Genomic DNA, 17,255 nt, shown 5'->3' with positions numbered 1-17,255 from the left:
AATGGTGCATGAAACAGAAAAAGTGAAAAGAGAGGAGAGGAACCAAAAACTCCAAAGTAAATGGGGAAAAACGACTCTTGGGGTCTGCGTGCTAACGAGGGGGAGGGCGGCAGGCACAGAGAGGGTGGGAAGGCGGGGGCGTACAGGTAGTCCAGGGAGAGACTGGCGCTCGTCCGGTTCATGGGGTGGTTGGTCACTGTTATGCCTGCAAACACACAAGCAGGTCGCAGGTCAGACGATGAAGCTACAGCTCCGGAATGAACCACTGCCATCAAACTGAGACGAGGCCATTTGTAAAGTACTAGTGCGGGTGCAGTCGAATGCTTCAGTTTTCAAATCTCCCATCATGCTCTCTTTTAAGGCATGAATAGACGAATAGAGGTGAGAGTGAAGCTGGGGGTCTGGGCACAGGATCAGCCATTTATCCCCCTGTGGTATTTTTGGTGGGGGGGGGAGTAAAGATCTCGCTCAAGGGCCCAACGACGACATCAGTCTGCTGCCCTCCAATCATAGACCCAGTGTCCTAACCTGCTAAGGAACATTCCACCATTCCACCCCCCTAAAAATGACCCCGCCTGACGCCCCCTGGTTCCCGCCCTTACCGTAAGCAGCAGGGTTTCCCTTGCTCGGGGGAAGGTTGGCCCGCAGGATGGCGTTATTCAGCACGTTGAGATAGGTGGGCATGCTGTGATATCCCTTGTTGTTGTACAGCACCTGCAAAGGTGCAGGAGGAACAGACCAGTCACCAGATGATTGGTTGTGTCAGTTTGATGGGGGACCATGAGAGCGACTGGCACCACGAACCTGGGCAGAACGCCGCACCGCGATCTTGCGCACCATGGGTGGGATATTCTTCCCAAAGGAAGCTGGGATGGACTTCTGGATATTCCCCACTGTGACCCCCCCATACCTGCAACAGAGATGGTGCGTAACCTACATGCCCCGCCTCTCTGATTCAAGCCCCGCCCCTCCCCCATTCAAGCCCTGCCCACTGGCCATGCCTCGCCCCTCCCCATCACAGGGCATCACCTGTGCAGACGGAGGCGGTCTGACGTGTACAGCAGGTACTCAGACACGTTACGGCCGGTTATGTCCACCAAGATGTCCCCCGTGACCACCTTGGTGAGTGGGGGCCTGCCCCCGACACCGCTGGGGCACGAGAAGCCCGTGCCCTGCATGGAGCAGACGCAGCGCACCGGCTCGTGGATACTCTGCGGCAGGGATGGTGCCGACGTCACTGTCTCTGAGGACACAGGACACAGCGGTAAGTCTCTCACGTTAGGGACAATGCAGAGGCTTTTTCTTCACGATAGACGGCACCTAGTGGACAGATTTCTAATTACAATTTGCTGTCACCAGTGTTACATTACAGTACTACCAGCCTATGGAGAGGAGAGAGGAGTAAGTCGGTAGTAAGGCGTACCGTGAACGGTGGTGGGGGGGGCGGCAGTGTAGTTCCAGGTACCATCCTCGTACCCTGGCTCGGGGTCATCGGAGGGGGCTGGGGATGGGGGAGGGGGCACGAAGTTGGACAGCGGCACGCCCTGGGTGAAGGAGTCCAGGCACATTGAGTCGAAGTAGCGTGCTGCCAACATTTTGGCGTTGTTGGCGCTGGGGTTGAGGGTCTGTGCCAGTTGGTCCAGCGTGCTGTTGAAGGGGGTCTTGAGCACGCAAGTAGCCCCCACACCCGAGGGCAAACGCAGTGTGTTGACGATCTTCTGTGGGCTGGCATCGGGGGAGAGCTTGCTCCTGAGAGTGAAAACACGTTCATCCATCCATCTCCCATAACTAACTACTCACCCAGTACAAGGTCACTGTGACGCTGGAGCCCATCCCAGGATGCACTGGGAGGACAGGCCAGTGCATTACAGGGTTCACACTATCAACACTAACCTGGGCAGTTCAGTGACAGTTTGCCAAAATGCATGTTTCTGTGCCACAGGAGGAACCCACAGTCTTTAGGAAACAGAGAGATGGGGCTTCGGTCATGCGAAGGACAGACAGGACGCTGTCGACTGACCTGTACTGGGCGCGGTCCTCATTGGCATAGGGGATGAAGTTACCCCTCGGCTGGGTGTAGTTGTGGTACTGGGAGGGAGATAGAATGAGGGGGGGCAGGTCACCTGCAGAACAAAGATGACCCAGATCAGAGGAGCACGTGTCAGCAGAGTGAAGAGCACGTGAAGGACAGAAATGAGTATAAAGGACAGCAAACAGCAGCTCGGAGGGGGCGCCCCCCCCTCACCTATCTCGGGCACGGACAGGGCGACGGTCATGGCCACGCAGACGAAGAAGGCAGGCAGCATGATCTGTGAGAAGAGCCCCTTGGTGTTCCGCTTGGCGCAGTGGAAGCGCTTCACGATGAGGCCATGGAACTGCCGCAGACGCAGCCACCAGCCCTCCAGCTTGAAGCTGCCCTGCCCCTCCAGCAGAGGCGGAACATCCGCCAGGGGGGGCGGCACATCTGCATGGGGGGGGGGGGGGGGGAGACAGCAGCCAGCTTCACACTTCTGCATGTGGTGTGTGTCTTACTCTACAGCCCATTCTGACTGTACCCTCCCCCCCCCCCCCCACACACACACACACACACACACACACACACACACACAGTCATGGTACCACTCCCTTGTCTGACTGTACCCCCTCAAACTTACTGTACCACCCGTCTGACTTTAACCCCCCCCAGAGTTACTGTATTACCTGGTCTCACCTGACTGTACCCCTCAGGAGTTACTGTACCACTTGTACCCCCACTCCCCTCCGTTACTCTCTGTCTATGCCCCCCCCCCCTCCCCTCCGTTACTCTCTGTCTATGCCCCCCCCCCCTCCCCTCCGTTACTCTCTAAGCCCCCGGCCCCCCTCCCCCATCTAATAGCTCAAACAGGAACAGCCCCCAGTCCTCCTGCAGTGGTCCCTGGTCACCTCACCCTGAGCACTGGCGCTGTCGGGGTCCTGGCTGTTATTGAAGAGGGGGCAGTAGTCCCCGTAGAACTCCGAGTAGAGGCCGCCCTCGTCGCCCCGCACGGAGCCCAGCGAGGAGGCCGAACGCAGCGAGCTCAGGCTCTGGCTCAGCTGGGAGCACATCACCAGGTTGCTGAGTTCCACCTCAGGCCGAACGGTGCCCCCAGCTAGCTGCACCTCACACTGTGAGCCGGGCAAACAGGAGTTCTTTCCCACAGAGCTCCCAGGGGAGTCCTTCAGATCTGTGAGGGGGGGGGTCAACGACGACCTGAGTTTCAAACTGCTCATTGAAAAAGCATAAGCATCCCTGGGCCAGTGCTGAGCAGCCTGGCAGGTCCGGAAGGCACAGGACAGACATGCTTATAATCAGTATGAAATGTTGTTACCAGAGGCTAAAAAAACACCCCACAAATTTTACATCCCTTTGTCCATTAACAACTATATGCTGCTCATTAAACCCAGAGTTTCATTTTCTTTGTTTATTATGGGTTGTTTTTCTGACCCTTAATTTCATGGCCTCTTGCTGCTATTTTATTCCTTCACTGACTTTTTGTCGTGTTTTACTGCCTGTTTGATCGTACTGCTATTCCAGTGTTTACTGTAGTACATCTCCTCCCACACACACACACACACACACACACACACACACACACACACACAGACATACAGACACACACACACACACACATACAGACACACACACACACACACACACACACACAGACATACAGACACACACACACAGACATACAGACATACACACACACACACACACAGACATACAGACAGACACACACACACACACACACACATACACACACACACAGACAGACAGACACACACACACACACACACACACACACACATACAGACACACACACACACACACACACACACACACACATACAGACACACACACACACACACACACACACACACACACACACACACACACACACACACACAGACTCCCACAGGTAGCGAAGTCGGGCTGCAGTCTGCAGTAGACCAGAGCTTTACTTTAACATGGATATATCGGGACAAACCTGCCATTTCAGCAGGGATTTAAAGAAGGATATGAACTTAATGGTGGTATAATTCCGTAGGGAACCAGAGCAAGGCTGCAGTCCAGCTCAGTGTCATGAACATCTCCAGATTTTCAGTGATGCAGGAAAGCAGGAGTGGGAGGAGAAATGCAGTCACCTGACCCTCCTTGCCCAATCAAACGGTGGCCACAGCTCACCTTTATCAAACATGTTTGTTTATTTTTGCTCTCTGTTTTTCCATGGCCATGTGAGACAGACAGTAGATTCCTAATTATAACGTATTTATTATTTATGACTGCATTGATGCCCCCGTGCCACTCTCCTGCCCTACTGCTCACCGGCATCGCTGTTCTCCAGTGACTGGTCCTCCTCAGACACCTTGAGGAACACTTCTTCCAGCGTGGTGTCCATCACCCCAAAGCTGGTGAGAGAAAGGCTGTGCAGACCCTCCTCCAGAGCCTGAGGCGAGACCACATCTTCATTTTATATTTGGAAGAAGTCTGTTACCAGACACTGCAGACTTTGAGCACAATCATCTCACCCACTCTACCATGGCCTCTCTCTGCCCCCCTGTCCACATGCCTGCCCCCCCCCCCCACCTTCATCTTGCCTACATCATGTTTCTATCATCTCCCTTCAGCACAAACCTAGAAGACCGCCATCATTGCCCCCTGACTACCTTCAAAGACCACCCTTACATATTCCCCAAAACATCAAACCCCGCCCCCTGGGCCAAGCCATCATCTCCCTCTGTACCTGAAAGAGTCTTTCGAAGCACCCCTTCTTGATGGCCTCTGAGGGCAACACATAGGACAGCTCAGTGTTTGAGTTGGACACCAGTAGGCAGGAGGCCACAAACTGGCGGATGAACTGCGTGACCCGTGCCTCGGAGCACGGAGACAGAGAGGAAGGCGATGCGGAGGATGGCGAATGGGGGCAGGGCTGGCCGGCAGGCTGGCTGCTGGGGTCTTCGGCGCCACACACAGCAACAAGGGAGGCAAGCGAGCACATGGGAAGAAATTACGGGGGGGTAAAACCAAAAAGGGGTGAGGAAAATGGACGAGGCGGCGGCTGCAGCACACGCACCGGCAGAAGGCGAGTCACTCTGCTTCTTCACTAGAGTGAGCTTGTAGCCATCGCCGTAGGTGCTCTTGAGGAAGAGTGGAGAGCCGCAGCACTTGAGCTTCCCGTGGGAGATGATGGCGATGCGGTCGCCCAGCAGGTCGGCCTCGTCCATGTGGTGGGTGGAGAGCAGGATGGTGCGACCTGTGCGGGGGAGGACGGGAGGCTCATTTCACAGCCCTACACTCGAGAGCAGAGGCTCGAAGTGAATCCACTCAGTGCACAGTGTCATTCTAACACACCTGCTGATTTCAATTAGCCATAGCAAAGCTCGTTCGAGAGCTATTAACGACACCAAATTTCTCATAGAGTGATCCTGTTCCAATGTGCCCCAAACCACGAATTACTGCGGAAGTGGAACATATAACCATGGAAGACGGTGGTGAACAAACACGGGATGTCAGGATCTGATATGCTGAGCTTGAGGTGTCTTACTGCGTCACATACCACCACAGCCTGGCACTACTACAGATCAGCCTCAGTGGTCACCGGCTGCTTCTGAGACCAGCCTGAAACATGTCTGCCTGTGTATCACATGGGCATGTCTGAGTAACACATGTGGATGTGCATGTATCACATATGTGTGAATTGCATGTGTGTGTGTATCACGTGTATCACATGTATGTGTGCATCATGTGTGTATTAAGTGCAAATGTATCAGGTGTGTGTATCACATGTGCATCACTTGTGCACGTGGGTCACGTGTGTGTATCATGTGCGTTTGTGTATATCACTCACATGTGTGTGCATCATGTGCGTTTGTGTATGATTTGTGTGTGTGTGTATATCACTCACATGTGTGTGTATCATGTGCGTGTGTGTATATCACTCACGTGTGTGTGTATCATGTGCGTGTGTGTATATCACTCACATGTGTGTGTATCATGTGCGTGTGTGTATATCACTCACATGCGTGTGTATCATGTGCGTGTGTGTATATCACTCACATGTGTGTGTATCATGTGCGTGTGTGTATATCACTCACATGCATGTGCATATATATCACATTTGCGTGTGTAAGACAGGCCTCACCCTGCTTGTACTTGAGGATGAGATCCCAAATGGCACGGCGTGCGTAAGGGTCCACGCCAGCTGTGGGCTCGTCCAGGATGACCGCACGAGAGCCACCCACGAAGGCGATGGCCACTGACAGCTTCCTCTTCATGCCACCCGAGAGCGTCTGCACCAGGCTGTGCCGCTTGTTGGACAGTTCCAGGTCCTCGATCATCCTGACACCGGGAGCAGGGAGCCTCATGACACATTGGTACATCGCACAAGCTAACTACTGATCCTTTCACTTCCTGTAAGGCAAGTGAATGTGAGGCTACAAAGGCAAGGCTTATCCAGTAAGTCTAACCCAGTAAGTCTAACCCAGGAAGACTCAGAAAGGCAGACAGGAAATCAGAAAACAGCAGAATACCGACTGTTTGCCTACCTGCCAATAGTTACATTCATTTGTTTATCAGTTACTTCTGCCCAAAGCAGGGTACAGGTGAGGGCAGGCTGGGCTCTGAGAGCAGTGTCAGCTAGAGCACAGAGCTCCCAAAACAGCTGAGGGGCCCAACAGCAGCATGATTACTCAGCCAACCACAAGATTCACACCCACAACCTTCAGGATTTATAAGCCACTGAGCTGTACATTTGAGTATCTAAATTTATATGGCTGGCACACCTGAGGCTGGGGGGACAGCCAGGTGACCTTGGACCCCCAGAGGTGCTCCTATCCCAAAAGTCTGGCCTAAAAGCCCTTTATTCATCTCCTTTGCTACCTTCCAGACTTTTCTGCTTGTAAAGTATGTGTTTTTAGAGGTGTGCGCTGTGGGGTTGGGCACTTATAAAAGAAAGAGAATAAAAAGGAAAATACTGAAATAATAATAAAACGTACAGGATTTTTTTTTCAGTGCGTGGGTGGGAGGTAAGGGCGGCATGGGGGTGCAGTGGTTCGCATTGTTGCCTCTGGGACTCAGGTTTGAGTCTCTGCCTGGGTTACATGTGTGTGGAGTTTGCATGTTCTCCCCATGTCGTCGTGGGGTTTCCTCCGGGTACTCTGGTTTCCCCCCACAGTCCAAAAACATGCTGAGGCTAATTGCTAAATTGCCCGTAGGTGTGCATGTGTGAGTGGATGGTGTGTGAGTGAATGGTGTGTGAGTGTGCCCTGTGATGGGCTGCCCCCCATCCTGGGTTGTTCCCTGCCTCGTGCCCGTAGCTTCTGAGATAGGCTCCAGACCCCCTGCAATCCAGAAGGATAAGCGGATTGGAAAATGGACGGATGAATGGGCAGGGGGGGTAACGCACTTGTCCATCTCCTTGCGGATGTCCTCCTCGGCCATGCCCTTGAGGCGCGAGTAGAACCACAAGTGTTCCTCTACGCTGAGCTTGTCGAAGAGCACATTGTGCTGGGGGCACATGCCCAGGTTCTGCCGGATGCGGTCCATCTCTGTGCGGATGTCGTGGCCGTAAATGGTGGCAGAGCCCGATGTGGGGGGGAAGAGCCCCGTCAGGATGGACCTGTGAGAAAGCAAGCAGTCAGTACCGGAGAAGAAAGGAGGGGCGTGGCTGAGGAGCAGATCCGGAGGGGATATGAGCGGGCAGCGCTGTAGGTGAGGGGCGAGGCGCAGGTGAGGAGCAGACCCAGGGAGGTATGTGAGCAGTCAATGCTGGAGGAGAGGGGAGAGATGGAGGGGAGGAGCAGACCTGGGTAGTTGCCGACACAATCATTAAAAATTAGATAAAGTTTTATGCTTGACTTCATGAAGACAAATAGATTTTTGCCCAGAAATTACTTTGATTTGCCAAAAAATAACTGTCCAGGCCTCAGGCAGGATACCAATAAATGCAGTGAAAAGGCAAAAGACATGATATACATGGTTCCTAACAGACAGATAGACAGACAGACACGTGAGCCTCACATGGTGGTGGTCTTGCCGGCGCCGTTATGGCCCAGGAAGGAGACCACCTGATTCTCGTGGAGGTTCAGGCTTAGCTTGTTGAGAGCCAGCTTGCTGCCCATCTTGTAGACCTTGGTCAGCTTGTCGATGCACACCACCAGGGGGAGGTGGCTGGGCTCCTCCTCGATGCCCCGTGTCTCTTCTGGATGAAGGAGCAGAGGCCTTCACACTCTGCTTTGTGACCCCCCCTCCCCTATCCCCCCAGCTCAAAGCGAGAGGATTCAGTTTCACCATCAAAGTGAAGAGGTATGGGGGGGGGGGGGGGGTGGAGGGGCACGCACCGCTCCTCCGGTGCTCCATAGCACAGGCTTGGTCCTCCTCCATCACGCTGAGCCTGGTTCCGGTCCCCCAGGGCCACTCCCATGTCTCGACACGGCCGCTGCCCAGCCAATAGGATTTCTGCAGTGGGAAATACCAGGGCCGGGGCAGCCCATACATTCCTGCGGGGTGAGAGGGGGGGCGTGAATGTCTTGTTTTAATGCTTTAAAAACATGGAATTCCAGTAGAGTGTAACTATAAAGGAATATGAGGTTTAGATCAATGTTGTTATCATTCCTGTTTCATGCTGCACCTCCTAGTGGTGAGGAGACACAGCAGGCATGCACGACCTCACCTGGATGCACAGCCTCGATGTACCAAGTGAGCACTCCGTATACTGTGGTGTCGACGACCAGCATCACCATGGAGAGCAGCAGGTTGAAGTCGTCGCCCTCTACTGGTGACTGGTTGATAGTGCGCCATTGGATTCCAACCCCAGCCACCTCATAGAGGGCGAAGTACTTGGAACCCAGGCCAAAGGCAGTAGTCGACATCAAAGACTGTAGAAAGAATGTAGGCAGGAAGGGAGGAGTTAGAAAGGAGACAAGAAGAGGAGGGACTTAAGCCAGTGGAGGAACACCCCCCACCAGCAGGACAGAAGCTCTACCTCCTCAGCGCTGAGCCCCAGATCTGACCTCCAGATTGTGTGAGCATTCGAGACTCCCACACAGATCAGGCGGCCAGGATGGGAACAGACGGCCAAAAGCACATTTACGGGTGCTGGAAGAATAACATTCAAGCTACAATCACATTCAAATATAAGCTACGAATACAGAATGTCCGTCCATCTTAAGCAACACCCATTTTTCATCCAGTTTCGAGAACCAGGAGCATACAAAAAAAAAATGCAATGCACTCCCTGGATGGGATGTCAGTCCATCACAGCGCACACCCTAAATGGGACATCGGTCCATCACAGGGAACACCCTGAAAGGGGCGTCAGTCCTCACACATACAACCATGCTGATATTGCCCATCCACAATACAAAAATGTCAAATGCACTCCCAGCCTCCCCGTATTCCTCCTTCTGTTCCTCCCCCGTTACTCCCTATGTTCCTCCCTGCCTCCCTTCCCCTGCTCCTCCAGGCGTGTCCCCAGCATACCGCGATGCACTTCTCGAAGGCGGTGATCCGGTCATGGGCCACCTCCTCCCGTATGGCCACGTACATGTAGGGCACGTAGCTCAGGAAGTAGATGATGCCCCCACAAGCAGAGGCTAACTTGGCCTTGGAGTAAATCACAGACACTAGAAAGCTGGGGGGGGGGGGGGAAGCACAGGGATTATGGAGCAGCTTTCACAGCGATGCATTTAGAAATAAATCACAGGCACAGTGACTCCAAGAGGGCTCATAGAGTCTTACAGAGTCACAGACAAACTTCATAAAAGTAGCTGGCTTGCTAGCTTGCAGTGAACTGAAAGTAAAGAACCATATTCAGAGGTTCGGAGGGCTGCAGTGAGCATGGGGCCTGTGGTCCTCTGAAGAATCACAGGAAAGAGGCTCCCGGAATGAGAGGTCAAACAGAAACACAGAATGGGCTATTCAGCGCAGTGTTTCCCAACCCAGTCCTCAGAGGACCCCAGACACGCCACATTTTTGCTTCTTCCCAACTCCCAGCCAATAACAAACACCAAATACCTGGTGCAGGCGCGATGGAAGCTGGGAGGGAGCTAAATTGCGGCCTGTCTGGAGGTCCCCGAAGACCAGGCTGAGAAGCACTGATTAAGAGACACCAATTCCCCAAACTACATGTTTATCGGACTGTGGGGAAAACTTCGGCAAACACAGGCATAGGCAGCAGACTGCACACTTACAGCAGGGGTGAGAAGACGACAGCACTGGCAGCAAGCTGCAGAGCATACACCTGTCTGTCACACTTACTGCATCTGTGCAGTGCTGTTCCCAGCAAAGCGTTAAAATATAAAGAGCAGAAGAGAGACACTTCTGAGATTTCCTGGCAACCCTCCCCCACCCCCACCCTCTCCCCCAGCCGGCAACCCAGGCTGCTCTTTTCTTCTCACCAGAACATGATGGTGGCGACAGCGTAGATAGTGAGGAAGAGCCAGATGATGAAGGGGTCGCTGTGCATAAGCACCCTGCCGTACTTGAGGATGGCGGTGAGTGCCGTCACTGAGATGGAGAGCTGCACAAAGCCAGTGATGAACCAGGCCACCCAGTGCACAGCGTTGTTCAGCCCCATCATCTTCATCACCTGGGGGGGGCGAAGGCAAGGGTTGTGGGCCAGTGGTGGGTGTGTGGTCGTGGATACCAACAGTCCGAAAACACGTACGAGTTCATTTGACTTTATTTTATATAGCGCCTTTCACAACACAGTCGCCACAAGATGCTCGACAGGAGTGTGTGATGATGCATTATTAGCACATTTATTTTAAACTGGAAAGAATGGCATAAAAAAATCACAGCAAAAACATTATAAGTAAGAGGCCAGTTGGTAAGAACAAGGGGCAGCGTTCTTATAAGGGGAAAAAATGTAAAGAGAGAGAGAGAGCGACAGAGACAGAGAGATAGACAGAGAGAGAGTGAGAGAGAGATAGACAGAGAGATAGATAGAGATAGACAGAGAGAGAGAGAGAGACAGAGAGATAGACAGAGAGAGAGAGATAGACAGAGAGAGTGAGAGACAGAGAGAGTGAGAGACAGAGAGATAGACAGAGAGAGTGAGAGAGACATAGACAGAGAGAGAGAGAGATAGACAGACAGACAGAGAGAGAGAGATTGACAGAGAGAGAGAGAGAGACAGAGAGAGACAGACAGAGAGAGAGAGAGACAGACAGAAAGAGAGAGAGAGATAGACAGAGAGAGATAGACAGACAGAGAGAGAGAGAGAGACAGACAGAGAGACATAGACAGAGAGAGAGAGAGAGAGATAGACAGAGAGAGAGCTTTAGAATGATATGCCGAAGGGCTTCAGTAACACGCCTACATGCCCACACACAGATGGCATCAGCAAACACACACATCTACAAAGGAGGTATCTGTGCTTTAATGCAGGCAGTGTGATCTGAACTCAACAAACCTGACAAGAACAAAGCTGTCAGTCAGTGTCAATGTCGTGGTTCTTGGGGACGTCCCCACAAACCCAGCATGACGCACACACAACAACACACACATACGTACAAACACATGACACAGATATGCATGATAATACAGGCATCAACTGGAACACACACACACACACACACACACACACGTGCGCACACACACACACACATACAAACATACAAACACACACACACACACACAACAACAGATACAAACCCTGGCAGACACATAACAGACAGACACACACAAACACACACAACAGACCCATACACACAGCCACACATCCTGGCAGACAAACACACAACACACACAGACAGAAACACACACACGCATACAAGACAGACAGACAGACACACACACAGACTCACCTCTTTGAGTCGATGCTCCTTCTCCGCCACAATGTGTTGGATCATCATGGCCACTGAGTAGACCCAAGAGATCACCATGCAGAGCGGCATCATGTGCTCTATCACAAACAGGAAGCTGGAGACCATGAGGGGAGGGGGGCATGTTAGTGGGAGGTGTCACTGAGGGCTCAACACACTGAAGCAGAAAGAGGCTGGAGAAACCTCAGAGAGTGAAAAACATGGAGGCACTGAGATACAGGCCAGCCGTGCGCGGGGTTCACGGAGGCACTGAGATACAGGCCGGCCGTGCGCGGGGTTCACGGAGGCACTGAGATACAGGCCGGCCGTGCGCGGGGTTCGGGGAGGTACTGGGATACAGGCCGGCCGTGCGCGGGGTTCAGGGAGGCACTGAGATACAGGCCGGCCGTGCGCGGGGTTCAGGGAGGCACTGAGATACAGGCCGGCCGTGCGCGGGGTTTACGGAGGCACTTAGATACAGGCCGGCCGTGCGCGGGGTTCACGGAGGTACTGAGATACAGGCCGGCCGTGCGCGGGGTTCGGGGAGGCACTGGGATACAGGCCGGCCGTGCGCGGGGTTCAGGGAGGCACTGAGATACAGGCCAGCCGTGCGCGGGGTTCAGGGAGGCACTGAGATACAGGCCGGCCGTGCGCGGGGTTTACGGAGGCACTTAGATACAGGCCGGCCGTGCGCGGGGTTCACGGAGGCACTGAGATACAGGCCGGCCGTGCGCGGGGTTCAGGGAGGCACTGAGATACAGGCCGGCCGTGCGCGGGGTTTACGGAGGCACTTAGATACAGGCCGGCCGTGCACGGGGTTCAGGGAGGCACTGAGATACAGGCCGGCCGTGCGCGGGGTTCAGGGAGGCACTGAGATACAGGCCGGCCGTGCACGGGGTTCACGGAGGCACTTAGATACAGGCCGGCCGTGCGCGGGGTTCAGGGAGGCACTGAGATACAGACCGGCCGTGCGCGGGGTTCAGGGAGGCACTGAGATACAGGCCGGCCGTGCGCGGGGTTCGGGGAGGCACTGGGATACAGGCCGGCCGTGCACGGGGTTCAGGGAGGCACTGAGATACAGGCCGGCCGTGCGCGGGGTTCAGGGAGGCACTGAGATACAGGCCGGCCGTGCGCGGGGTTCAGGGAGGCACTGAGATACAGGCCGGCCGTGCGCGGGGTTCAGGGAGGCACTGAGATACAGGCCGGCCGTGCGCGGGGTTCAGGGAGGCACTGAGATACAGGCCGGCCGTGCGCGGGGTTCAGGGAGGCACTGAGATACAGGCCGGCCGTGCGCGGGGTTCACGGAGGCACTGAGATACAGGCCGGCCGTGCGCGGGGTTCACGGAGGCACTGAGATACAGGCCGGCCGTGCGCGGGGTTCACGGAGGCACTGAGATACAGGCCGGCCGTGCGCGGGGTACAGGGAGGCACTGAGATACAGGCCGGCCGTGCGCGGGGTTCAGGGAGGCACTGAGATACAGGCCGGCCGTGCGCGGGGTTCGGGGAGGCACTGAGATACAGGCCGGCCGTGCGCGGGGTTCGGGGAGGCACTGAGATACAGGCCGGCCGTGCACAGGGCTCAGGCACCGAGCACAGCTGATACAGCAACAGAAGGAGAGAAAACAGTAATGTGACACGAGGCCATAGAGAGATCATGAAAAGTGCGAGCAGAAAGAAAGTCTCCAGAATGCAGAAGCTGAGAGCTCCGCCTTACTCGTCCCGTGTGTAGCAGGGATACGGGAACATCTGCACATAGTTCCCCGGTTCCACCACGTCGTGGCCCACAAAGGTATTGATGATGGCTCGTTCAATCATGTCTGGGGAGCAGAGCAAAGCAATCGCATCAGAGCAGAAGCAAAGACCCTCCAGCTCCCCAGGTCAGTGGCTTGAAGGTTCCAGCATTAAAATACATGTTAGCCAGCTGCCCAGGGCAGAGTAAAGCAAGCACTCTGAACTCACAATAGATGCTGCTTCAGAAACATCATCACGTGAATCAGAGGCCAATAAAGTCTGACAGAGGAATCTATTTACATTCACGTAGGCAGGTGATGTTCTTGCAAAAGCCACGGATTGTTAAATCAAGAATGATTCTGCATCAAGAATGATTCTGTGTGTGTGTGTGTGTGTGTGTGTGTGTGTGTGTGTGTGTGTGTGTGTGTGTGTGTGTGTGTGTGTGTGTGTGTGTGTGTGTGTGTGTGTGTGTGCGTGCGTGTGTGTGTGTGTGTGTGTGTGTGTGTGTGTGCCCTGAGATGGGTCGGAGCCCCCTCCTTCCATCCTGTTTCCTGCCTTGTGCCTGTAGTCTCTGGGATCGGCTCCGGAGCCCTGGGACCCTCAACAGCATAAACGGTTACAGAAAATTGATGGATGGATGGAATGTAATGATTGAAATCAACTCTGATAAACAAAATGAATCATTAATTTTTCTGGGAAAGTCTCTCATTTGGCAATAACGGAGTTATCTAGGAGAGCGATTTCTGGAACAAATTACAAAGTGGGTTACTGAGGAATGGCGTTGTCATTGGAAAAGGGTTTTCTAATTAAATGCTTAAACACCTCAGCAGAAGCCTGATGACTATCTCACACAAAAATTAAGGGCAAGAAAATCTAGCTAATTAATTAAGGAAAATCCTCACAGAATTTACAAAAGGCTGTGATTTCTGTGCTTATTTGGGTAGAAAAGAGGATTTGGGTGATGGCTTACATTCAGGTACGGTTTGGACATGGATGCCGGGCTTTACTGTACTTCAGGATAAATCTGAACTGTTAAATCAATTTGCGGCCTTTGTCGCTTTCATCTTTTCAAACATTACTGGAGGGAAACAGCTCTCTTCTGGTCTACAGAGCAGCAGGCAAGAGTCCTGACTGCCTCCGTTCAGACTAAGGGAGGAATCACAGTAATAGTGTCCTCCTAAAAATAAAAACAAAATGCACCAAAATCAATACAGCAACGTCACGGACCCAGAACCATATACAGTGGATCCAAATCATGCCGGGGAAAGGACCGCATGCCAGAACTGGATCCGCTTCGCGCAACTTCATATAAAACACAGAATAAAGCATTAGCCTCCAGGCTGCAGATAAGAGCGGATGTGTGAGCCAAGCACATATATAACTGCATGGGTACAGCATGGGTACAGCATTGGTATAGCATGGGTACAGCATGGGTACAGCATGGGTACAGCATTGGTACAGCATGGGTACAGCATGGGTACAGCATGGGTACAGCATGGGTACAGCATGGTGACTGCGCGTGGGAGGGCAGCGCTTTTCATACCAGGAGCCCAGAGTATCTGCTAGAAGGAGTGCTCCACTTCCACCAAGCACCTCCTGGCCTCCTGGGGCGGGCCTACGGAGTCCCCGGGCATATGAACCCGGCTGAACAAAGGTGAGAATTCCAGCCCTGAGTTCCATCATTTTCCCTGTCATGTGTTTTTATTAGTCCCACTAATTGCTGTTATCAAACACTGAAGATATCACCATGCAGTGTTACTCCATTCACACCCCCCGGCAGGTGGGGTGTTCTCGCATATGTATGTTTCATTTATTTAGCAGCTACTTTCATCCAAAGTGACCAATGCTGGATTCATGGTTAGAGAGTCCCTGGAGCAATTGGGGATTTGAACTGGTGACCTTCTGATTTTGAATCTTAACCCACTGAGCCTTACACCGCCCCGACAGCTCATCATGCTGTCAATGAGAGACACAGGCAAACATATACACAGGTGAGAGTTTATAGGGGTCACAGAACAGGGACATCCAGTGCCCAGTGCCCCTGGAGCAGTTGTTGCTCAAGGGCCCAGTAGTGCTGTGATTTATCTTCCAGCTATGGGGAGTTGAACACATGAACTTCCTGACAAGAGCACAGATGGAGAAAGCTGAGCTGCACACTGCTGAACCGAGTGTTTGTGCCACCATTATGCGGGCCAACTGCGCAGTGAGATCAGCTGCTTACCCTGAATCCACACGAAGCCATACAGGAAGTAGAACTTCCCCCCAGTGTTGGGTCCAGGCCGCCAGTAGGCCCGGCGGATCTCATTGGTCTTTTCGGTGAGGCTGGAGTTCTGCCGGACCTTGTAGAGCACGTGGGGGGGCAAAGTGCCGTCCTTGTTGGTCTGAAATATCACGCCTGGAGAGGGGCGACAGGCAATTGACTCTGTTACGGATTTTCCGGTCTGTTGTGCTTGCATTGTTGCAACAGTAATTCCACCTGCCGTCAACAGTGGCGCCAGTGCACCCCCCCACCCCCCGTCCCAGAACGAGGATGGCTGGACACTCACTGGCGAAAACAGACACGTTGTCCTGGTAGGCTTGGTTCAGTGTATAGTTCACAATGCTCTCCTCATCTGGGAAGCCTTTGAAGATGTCCACACTAACCTGTTACCCAGGAACAGAAGATGATAACCTGTTCAGATGTCCTACAGCAGCGTTTCTCAACCTTATTTGTCCAGTCATGTCAGGCTTTGGGGCTGCAGGGCCTTGCATAAATCACTGCACCCAACCCCCCATGGATGCGTGTGTGTGTGTGTGTGTGTATATATATATATATATATATATATATATATATATATATAGATAGATAGATAGATAGATAGATAGATATTTATTCATTTTGTTTTCTTCTGATTCAAAGTCATTAAAATTCATCCATTTATAAAGATGAATATTTATTAAAGCAAATTAATGACATTAAGGGTACAACGGCAGGCCCGCCCAGGGATTACAATCGCACTCTGGTCACGGGCCTTGAACCCTAATTACTTGTGGGCAAGGGTAAAGCTGCTGACCCACAAACATGAAGCGAAAGTAACCAAGCTGAGTGACGTCTTGTTTTTGGGCATGATGGCAAGCAAGGCTGGAAGAGCCAACGAGCCGCGGGATTCAGGCCCAGGGAGGGATGCTTGGAGCCTTAAATGCACGCACAGGTGCATCGTGGGAGCTTGGCCTGTCCAGATGGTGCCGAAGGCGGCTGACCTTAGACATGAAGCGCGTCCAGCCGCAGGCGGCGTTGTCGATGGTGTCCAGCTGCTCCAGCAGGCTGCTGCTGTTGGGCAGGGTGAAGTTGCCCTCCAGAAGACGCGTCACAAACTCGTTGTCAGTGGCGTTGAGCAGCTCAGGGTGTCGCCGTAGGTCGGTGATGAACTGCAGCCACACAGAAAGAGAGGGGTTGCAGGACACACACACACACTGCCGTCACAGCCCACAGATACTAATTTAACACTCGTTTGCTTAGAATAATTGGGTTTTGGCAACTGAAGACTGCATTACAATTAGCTGCGTACGCTGCGGACACCGTCCACAATTAGGCTCCACATGTCAAACCCACTAGACTATGCAAATTCAGTCTAGTTTCCACTTGGCTCTCAGTCCAATTCCTGAAAGCAATGAACTAACAGAGAGCAGACTGATGGATTCTGGGTCTCCACAGTCAACCA

At 53.1% G+C, this 17,255-nt stretch overlaps 1 protein-coding gene across 1 annotated transcript in view; it reads right to left on the bottom strand.

The window, feature by feature from the left end:
- Positions 1-17,255, bottom strand: part of abca2 (ATP-binding cassette, sub-family A (ABC1), member 2) — a 67,605-nt gene that overhangs the window by 10,510 nt on the left and 39,840 nt on the right. The window contains 23 exon segments of the mRNA XM_048977596.1: positions 145-205; positions 603-714; positions 805-910; positions 1,030-1,243; positions 1,424-1,749; positions 2,021-2,123; positions 2,246-2,464; positions 2,928-3,203; positions 4,346-4,466; positions 4,764-4,975; positions 5,094-5,273; positions 6,162-6,358; positions 7,425-7,637; positions 8,039-8,219; positions 8,359-8,517; positions 8,691-8,895; positions 9,500-9,650; positions 10,417-10,607; positions 11,827-11,941; positions 13,538-13,640; positions 15,776-15,949; positions 16,101-16,197; positions 16,795-16,962. Of these exon segments, the coding sequence (XP_048833553.1) occupies positions 145-205; positions 603-714; positions 805-910; positions 1,030-1,243; positions 1,424-1,749; positions 2,021-2,123; positions 2,246-2,464; positions 2,928-3,203; positions 4,346-4,466; positions 4,764-4,975; positions 5,094-5,273; positions 6,162-6,358; positions 7,425-7,637; positions 8,039-8,219; positions 8,359-8,517; positions 8,691-8,895; positions 9,500-9,650; positions 10,417-10,607; positions 11,827-11,941; positions 13,538-13,640; positions 15,776-15,949; positions 16,101-16,197; positions 16,795-16,962 (3,884 nt within the window).

Source organism: Brienomyrus brachyistius, chromosome 2 (genome assembly GCF_023856365.1).
Source record: "Brienomyrus brachyistius isolate T26 chromosome 2, BBRACH_0.4, whole genome shotgun sequence".
In the NCBI taxonomy this organism is placed as follows: domain Eukaryota; kingdom Metazoa; phylum Chordata; class Actinopteri; order Osteoglossiformes; family Mormyridae; genus Brienomyrus; species Brienomyrus brachyistius.
Note: the sequence above shows the minus strand (reverse complement) of the source record. Positions and strands in the feature narration are given on the sequence as shown.